General features: G+C 30.6%; 1 protein-coding gene across 1 annotated transcript; it reads right to left on the bottom strand.

Moving 5' to 3' along the window:
- Positions 1–7,924: 7,924 nt before the first annotated feature.
- Positions 7,925–8,323, bottom strand: LOC114751355 (putative F-box protein At1g47300). The gene has a single exon (XM_028940036.1). The coding sequence runs from the start codon at positions 8,321–8,323 to the stop codon at positions 7,925–7,927; it is 399 nt and encodes a 132-aa protein (XP_028795869.1).
- Between the last annotated feature and the right edge of the window lie 1,264 nt (positions 8,324–9,587).

Here is a 9,587-nt window from a genome sequence, read left to right as displayed (position 1 = left end):
AGTCAGTTGAATTGAGGACGAAGGGAACGTCAAAGACTGGACAAGTTTGATTTTTATTTACTACCTTTTCTGGCTACTCAAGATTTCCAGATGGTCAGCCACTCGCTTTCGTTTTTCTCAACTCCTTATTTTCTATTGGGATTTCCTAGTTAACTTTTAACTACCTCCCTCAATTCAAAAAAACTACTTCGCTTAATTAATTAATTAATATAATTCTACTTAGTATGTATATTTCGAAAATATTTATGAGATTTGTGTTGACAATAAATATATATATGAGATTTTTCTGGTGAATATATATATATGAGATTTACATATAACAACAGCAAGTCTTAACAACTAAATTAACGACTAAACCTTTTGATAACTTTATCTTCAGTCTTAATTAATCTTTCTTCAAAGGATTTCATTTTACATACCCAACATATTTTAAAAAAAAAAAAAACACTTTAGAAGTTCCCTTATGCATATATGTGTGTGCGTGTTAATACACGCACTATTAAATACTCCTCCGGTCTTACATTTAAGACCAGAGGAGTAATAAATTTGATAAAAAGCTCTGAATTGAATCATAAGCTACAACCGCAATTACATGTCTTTTGATTGGCCAAAAACAAAATTACATGTACTTTTGATACCTTCATTTCAAAAACGAAAATACATACAAAAAATATGTAGCAGTGACTAATCTTTTGGTACCATAGACTTTCTGAAAGAATTTTGGTGCTGGCCAAACATCATTAGGGATCAAACCCTAACTATAAAAAAAAAAAATCCTTTTTAATTACTAAAAAATTCATGTGGTTGTAAGAGTACAATAACAATTAAAATGAATTTCAGATCCGTCCCCTAACCACGATGTACATGACAATTAGAAAAAGCAATCTTTTACGGTGATTTTGAGACTTTCAAAATAATTACGACACGATTTCAACTTAAAAATTAATTTAAAACGATATAAAAAATTAATGGGCCAAATTATTAGTTTAACATTTCTTTTTACTTAAATAAACGTTCTTTGATTTCATCTAAAAAAACAAAAATAAAATCTATCATGAGCAGACTAAAATAATCACCATGATCATGCACATATAATAAAATATAAATAATTTAAATTATAATATTTATAAGTCATAAATTAGGTATCTTTTTTGAATTTTTTATCCAAAACTTTTCTCATTGAGTTTCATCCAATCGTTATCTTTCTTTCTTTCTTTCCCTTTTTTTTTTTCCAATTCTTCTCTGCACGTTTCATTTTGCTCCATCAACTTCACTTTTATTCCTTTAATAGTTTTTTAAATATTGTCATGAGGTTTACACAATAAAAAATTGCCATCTCAAAAGCCTAAACTAAATCGGGACACTTGATTATAATGGTATTTACTATTTAAAGTGCAATATTTCCATTGAAAAAGTGGAATACTATATATTTGCCATCAAAATCAAAAGTGGAATATATATGTATATAAAAACAATTTATATAAACTTTGACGAATTAATCTCAAACGCCAATCCCCTGCAATAAGTTCTCCATCCCTGTCATGTGATGAATCGTTGCAATATAATATATTAATTAGAAAAAAAGGTAACAAATAAATTGCTTTTTGCGGTTCATATTGACGCAGAAGCTGGCTTGCGTAGAGAAGAGGTTAATTCTTGACGGCCACTAAATTGTACTACCTCCGATCCTTAAATAAGATCCCGTTTGACTTTTAGTTGGGTCTTAATTATAAGACCCCAATCTATTTTGTCTTTCGTATTTATACATTTTTTTCAAGATAGTCCTTCTAATAATGATAGTTCTACCAACACACTTAATTAGTAAGGATATTTTAAGAATGACAACACTTATTTGTTACAAATAACTAACTTAACTTACTTCTTTAATCTCTTTAAATTAGTCAACTGAGTCTTATAATTAGAAGTATTTCTTACCCAGAAAAAGAAAAGCACGTCTTATCTATTTGTTCACATGTGCCATAGTCTTCTTTGTTGCCTGGTTTTCTGCTTTATATCCATACACTGGTGTTAAGGATAATTTTTGTCGTATTCATAAAGAAATAAAGAAATTGTGAGTATTCATAAATCTTTTTGGCTCATTGTCATTTCAAAAAATATTAAAAATAAATAATGCTGTCGCTTTCATTAAAATACTAATGTTAATTACTTAAAACTTAACATTAATCATTTACAAATAAAAAAATTACATTGATCTTTTTTTAATACTTTGAAAAACATTGAGCTAAAAAACCTCCCAAATGCACATAGTGCTTTTGTAAATACTGTTATAGCACAAAAATAACTATTAGTCCCAATAATCCAAAATATTCAATACACGTATTTTAAAATAGAAAAATTGGTAAAAAATTCCTGTTTGAAAATTTAATCAACTAAAAAAACCTGAATTTGAGCATATATAAATATGATATGTGAGTGTAACATTTTTTCCATTGTGTGCAAATAGTGTTCGTATTGATAATTGTTGCACATTATTAATGATATGTTGCATACAGTGAAAGATATATTGCACTCACATATTATACTTACACTTGTTTAAATTCATGTCTTTTTAACCAATTAAATTTTCAAGCAGGATTTTTTACCAATTTTTCCTTTTAAAATTATATATATATAAAAAACCAAATCATTTACCCAATTCCTCTCCAACTTCTATATGACTCTTTGCAATACATATGGCCGACATCATTTTCTCAATGTAAAATGAAATTATTTGTTAACTACCAATAAAAACACAAGAGTATAAATAACAAAATCTTAGCTTTCATCATTCATCACCATTTCAACCTCATTTTAGAGTTCTTGACCGTTTGGTAGTAGCGTTTTTCAAAATCCCACCTAAAATATTAGCTATGCAATTAACTTCCCTATGCATAGTGTTCACAAAAATATATCCCAATGCCCATTCAAAAGTCCAACCGTATATTTCTGTGCATTTCATGTGTCCTGATATTATGAGGGTGGTTCATATTTAAGTCTCTATACAGTGATTAAGTTGACGGCTTCCATAAAATCACTAAAAGTCTCAAATACATATATAAAGTCAACCTTGTATTGTTTTTTTTTGGCATTAAAACCTCTGGTTCATATTATACTCCTCCGGTCCTTATTATAAGACCCAATTTGACTTTTTATTTGGTCCTAATTATAAGACCCAACCCATTTTCTCTCTTATATTTATGCATTTTTTTCCAAGATAATCCTTCTAATAATGATAGTTTTAGCCAATATACTTAATTAGCAAGATATTTTAGGAATAACAACACTTATTTATTATAAATAACCAACTTAACTTACTTCCTTAATCTCCTCAAATAAGTCAATTGGGTCTTATAATTAGGACCGGAAGAGTATTTGAATTTCTGTGGGTTGACGTAGAAAAAGAGCATGATGGTTGGATCACGTTCGAAGAATTTTAGCTGTCAAAAAAGACTGAGTTGCTTGCAACCTCGTCTAATCTGATTCTATGTAGAACATGCCAAGAAAACGGTGCTAGCTCTCTCCCCCCCCCCCCCCCAAATTCTCTCTTCATGCTCCTTACAAATAATGAGTATAGAGTATTCATCGAAACTTGAATCATTCAAATTAATTTGGGATAGTTCAGATTAAATTTAAATATTTTATATATTTTAATTAATCTTTTATTTCAATAGATACAAAATTTAAAATAAAGATAATCTTATAACTAATAGTTCTTTCAAAAATAAAGTTCTTGAAAAATTAAATATTAAAAATTTTAAATCTGAATCATCCATATCAAATTTTAAATGGTGTCGTGATGAGTACTGACCTGATACCCCCAACACTTTCCTCTCTGTCTCTCTCTACTCACACAAGCATTGTTATTGACATTAACATCGGGTGTGTCTCAGCTCCAAAAAAAAACATTGGATGTGTCAGGCCAAACAAAAAAACATAAACATGGGATATGAAAGTAATTAATAGGAAAAATTGGTAAATCTCTATTTAAAAATTTAATTAGTTAAAAAGACCTGAATTTGAGCGGATGTAATATATTTTCTTTTCTATGCAACATATCTTTTACAACAGGTAACATATCATCAATGATGTGCAACAATAATCAATACAAAAATTATTTATACGCAACGAAAGATATGTTACACATAGGAAAAAAAATGTTACACTCACAAATCACATTTGCACGTACTCAAATTCAAATCCTCTTAAACAATTAAATTTTCAAACAGGAATTTTTTTATCAATTTCTCTTAATTAATACTACCTTCAGTCCTAATTATAAGAACTAGTTAACTAATTTGAAAAGATTAAGAAAATAAGTTAAGTTAGTTATTTGTAATAAATAGGTATTATTTTTTCTAAAATATCCTTGCTAATCAAGTGTGTTGACTAGAACTATCATTATTAAAAGGACTATTTTAGGGGAAAAAAAACACAAATATTAGAGACAAAGTAGATTTGAGTCTTGTACTTAGGACTAAAATAAAAATCAAACGAGGTTTCATATTAAGAATAAGAGATAGTATCTGTGAGATAAAGTCAATCGTAAGTTAACTTTTCATGAAATGAAAATTTGATAAGAAACACTTGGAGTAAACATGAGATGACACGGCTAATAATACGAAGACATCATTTTTCTTTTAAAACCGCCCAGGATCGCATTTTTCTAAGTAGGCGTGTGATTCGAGGAATACACGTTATTTCCTATAATGATCACCAGTAGGATTTAGAAACTATTTTTTTTCCCTATCTCTTGCAAACCAAGCATATTTGATTTCGTTGACATTAATTAATTAACTCTAAGAAATTGATAAGAGGTTCATAGTAAGCATATTTCCAGTTCATTGAACAAGTGAGCTTTATATGTGTGTGTGTGTGTGTGCATGTATACTTAAATATTTCATTTGGATTCGGATCTGGTAACCTTCGTAAACCCTTGCTTCGTTTTTATTTTATTTAGTGATGTAGTGTAAACCTCCAATCAAATGTCATGTAGTGTGTGATGCACGTAGGGAAATAAGAATTGTGTGAGTTACACAACTTTTTCGAAATTATTTGATTTGAAGTGACATGGGGAAAACATTAATTATCCATATAAATATTATATCCATAACACAATTGATTATACATGCCAGTAAGCTAAAATTTCAAAACAAAAACTGTGAGACCGATCGAGTAACATATTTGGTTTTAAAAAGTAAAGAATAGATACATATATTTATTAGAAAGATGGGGGCACAATTGGCATTGCCCTATATATTCCGCCTTGCATCATTGGTTAGGAACACTAAAAATGGTGGGAAAACAAAAATCATAATGAGATTAATAATTCAATATAACGATATTCTTCAATGTACCGTTAAAAAGATTAGGGTTTGAGATTCTCGAGCGCCATGACTTGGACACACACTTTAAACACACGAGAGATTTGATGGGCAAGTGTAGGAGGATTTCCAGTTTCAGTTCTTCATCAAGGAGGTTGTCCATAGTTCCCTCCGGTTTCATCAATCTACGGGGAAGCATTGACTATAGAGAAAACACAACCAAGATTTAGCCGAAAAAGATCTCTTTGTTTTAGATATTGGATGATATGTGGATTCTCTATAACAGATTTGGATACTGAAAGAGATATTTGGTTGGGCTAGCAACTGGAAAAATTTACAATAAAAACGCCTGCATGAATTAATACTACTAGTATTAATTAATATCTATTGCATTGACTATTATGCCCTTATTGAAATGGTCCTGTTTTTCGGTTTTCTTTTTCATATGTACATTTATTGCTCTTGATTTCTTTTTTTTGGACCTGCCTCGTTGGCAATTTTTCATGTGGCTTAGCAATATACTCTTCCGGTCCTAAATATATGACCTTATTTATAGTGTAAATATTACAAAAGAGATCTTTATTTAGAACCGGAAGGAATATATTATTTATTGATTTCTTTCTCCTATGCCCTCTTCGCCCCCTCCTTCTCTGCTGCTGCCCTAATTTTGCATTGTTTTTCACTGATTGACAAAATTTTAGAGAAAGCTTTGATAAGGCCATCAAATGCATAGATTTTATGCAAAATCTGAGAAGGGTAATTTGGTCAATTTAAAAAAAATTTCACTTTTGACATTTGTTTATTTTTGGTGACATATTTACTTTTGACATTTAAAATAGTTAGAAAATAGAAAGGAGAGAGAAATATAATAAACTAATTAATAACGAAGTAGCAATGCACCGTAAGGAGAGGGGAATACTAGGGAAAGATCAACGATATTACTTGATGTGTCTTTTAACTCATGTTGAAGACCTCGTATTTATAGAATAATTAGTGAAAAATAAAATATTCATCACTATTTCATCATCATATATTGATTATGATGGATTTATATTATATTTACTCACAACATCTTATATAATTAATAATAAGATAGCATTGGATTTAGGCGCGGTCAATAATTCAAATTTAATTATTTGTTGGTTTAACCCATTTTAGCAGATATTAAATCAAATATTAATTTAATTTAATTAAACATGCTTATTAAATATTCTCATTCCCCTTACAATTAAGTCGGACATACGTTGCGTCCTTTTTTTTCGCTTTCTCTAGCACATTTTAGTTTTTGCGTTTCCTAATCCACGTGGGGAAATAAGAATTGTGGGAATTACACAGCTTTTTAGAAATTAATTTGATGATTTGATCTGAAGTGACATGGGGAAATACATGGACATTATCCATAAAACCGGGCAACATATTTGGTTTTAAACAAAAATTATATATTTATTAGAAAGATGCGGGCATGATTGGCATTATATCCCACCGTATATTGATGAGCACAAGGGCTATAAAAATTAAAAAGATTAAAACTCAATAATATAAGTGCAGCCATGACAATTTAGGAAAGAAAAAAAACAATTCCTTCAATGATGTATTATTTAAAAAACAAGACATAAGAAGAGCATGCGACATGGAGGCTGAGAACTGTATGTCCTGCACTGCAATTATTAGAAGCGTAAATAAAATTAATTTAGTAACACATTCATTAATGACAAAGCTATAGCTTAAGTATTTGACATCAAGACGAAAATAGCACGAGGCTGGCTGGTTGTTGGAAAGATGACGCCAAAACAAACTTGCAACTAACTATTAGAAATGCTAAATTTTGTGTGAAAGTATTTTTCAAAATTATTAGGTTTTACGCACGTTTAGAGCCTTTAACAACAACAAGAACTAGCCAAGGGGAAAAATAATAAGTACCTGATCAAACCACGCCATTAAGGAAGGGGAAGCAAAGTTTCTGTATAAGCTATTGCACGCCTCCAAGATTCTGCAACTGAAGACGCCACCCTAAACGGAGGCCATTCCCACCCGCGTACAAGAGGACCATATAAGCGATGCTCCAGCAGTTCTCCTTCATAATTCCATTTTAATAATACTTCTTGGCCACGATCTTGTATGAGACAAGTTGCAAAACATTTATCACGTTCTGTGAAGGATAGGAAGGAATGAATATAACCAATATCACAGAAACGAGATGTAGAGATCAATCTCGTCCAAGATGACTCCACTCCATATTCTCTCATCACCCATACTTGTACTCCACCCATTATTTCACCGCTTAAAGCAAGGCAACCTTCATGCACTCCCACTTCTGTACAGTAACATTTTAATTTTCTGAAATTAGGGGGGAAGGTATTTTTCGTAACTCCTTTGTTGTTATTTCGAATGCAATAAATTCCGGTGAAGTAGGTAATTCATGCGGATAAGCTACGAAATGCATAGCACCATTAAAGATTGTGTCGCGGTTTCGAAATCCTACTTGGTGATTGAGATCGAGTTTTTCACAGGAATTGGTTCTCAGGGAGAGAACCTCAAAATCGGTCCTTCCCCAGTGGGTATTTGAATAGTAAGAGAGGCCAATTAAATAGTCATCAAGAGATTCATGATAACAAAAGGCAAACGGGGTTGCAGATCTGCAATGAGGAGGGAGTGAGATCTGTTTGTAGGCAACAGTGACAGGATTCCACAGATGAAAATTTTGAACCCATGAAACAAACAATATCATTTTCTGGATGTAGAGGGGGGAAATCGAGGTTTAGAGTGGCAGAATCATCGTGAAGGGATGCGTTGATATCCAGGGATTTCATTTGAGGATAAGATGTGATAAGGATTCGAGTAGGGTGTTGGGAATAGGGAGATAGTTGAGCATGCAGCTTGGGGAAATTAGGGTGTGAGATTCTTGAGCGCCATGACTTTGAAACACACTTTGAACGCAGCAGGGATTTGATGGGCATGCGTAGGAGGATTTCCAGTTTCAGTTCTTCTGGAAGGTTCTCCATAGCTGCTGGCTCTGGTTTCTTCAATCTAGAGAAAAGACACACAAGATTATTGGTTGTGCTGAATGAAGATCTCTGGAAAAAATCTTAAATAATCGGTCCTCTAACAAATTTGGATACTGAATGAGATATTTCAATGCTTGAACGATGGATGGTTTGCCGAAGGCCAGAAAATACTTAGATTATACATAAAATCTGACAAGGATAATTTTAAATTTTTAAAATCGAATTTTTGTAAATAGAGAGGAGAGAGGCAAATACCAGATCCGTGATCGAAATAGATAACAAGTAGTAGCAAATCACCAGAAGAGGTTGGGGTCAGTTCAAATTTATTTATTTACTAAATCAAGTTTAACAGATATTAAATTAATTAAGAATAAAACTTAGCTCAAATTGTTTATATTTATTAGGAAGAATTTACAAATGCCTTGCGTATTAATAAGTGTCCATATAAAAAATTATAAATCCAAATTTTAAAAACCAGCAATAGTAAAATAAGAAGTGTGCATATAAAAATTTATAAATCCAAATTTATATTATAAAAGCTTATACAAAAATATACAAGTGTTTCATGCGGAAACTTACAAGTGCGTATGCACATTTTAATTAACAACTAATAATAATAAAATAATAAGTGTGATCAAAGAATTAAAAAAATCTAGATCAATGAATAAAATTTTGTAGTCATAACTATAAGCCTCTTTGTCTCTTCAACATTAATAACATGATCTCCAACTTAATGAGGGTATTAATTGAGGGATGACTGCCGGTTATTTGCAGTGTCCGTCCTCTTCAGTCCTCCTCCTCCTTCTTTTTGAATTTTTCCTAATTTAAAAAGAAAAAGCTCTTCTTGAACACTAAATGGAAAATTTTTATGTTGTCATTTTACGCTACCTCTACTTCTTAATATAAAAATTAAATAACTAATTTGTAAATATTTAAAAAAATTAGTAAATTAATTATTTATAATAAATAGGTAATGTCTTTTTTAAAATATTCTTATTAATTATGCGCATTAGAATTAAAATCATTTAGCATGTGTAAACACCATGGAACTATTTTGAGAAAAAATAAATAAATATGATAAATAAGATAGATTCAAGTCTCATATTAAAAACAAATTGAATATTTAACTAGCTCTTATTTAAGATTGGAGGTAGTACAAACTCTATAAATTTTCAGAATCAAGATTCAACTTTAAATTTTTCATTCATAAAATATGTATGTATTCATGCATGAATCCATGCGTGGGAACGTCAAGTTTAAA

This window comes from Neltuma alba, unplaced genomic scaffold (genome assembly GCF_004799145.2).
Source record: "Neltuma alba isolate B1F8T4 unplaced genomic scaffold, ASM479914v2 tig00006873_pilon, whole genome shotgun sequence".
Classification (NCBI taxonomy): domain Eukaryota; kingdom Viridiplantae; phylum Streptophyta; class Magnoliopsida; order Fabales; family Fabaceae; genus Neltuma; species Neltuma alba.
Note: the sequence above shows the minus strand (reverse complement) of the source record. Positions and strands in the feature narration are given on the sequence as shown.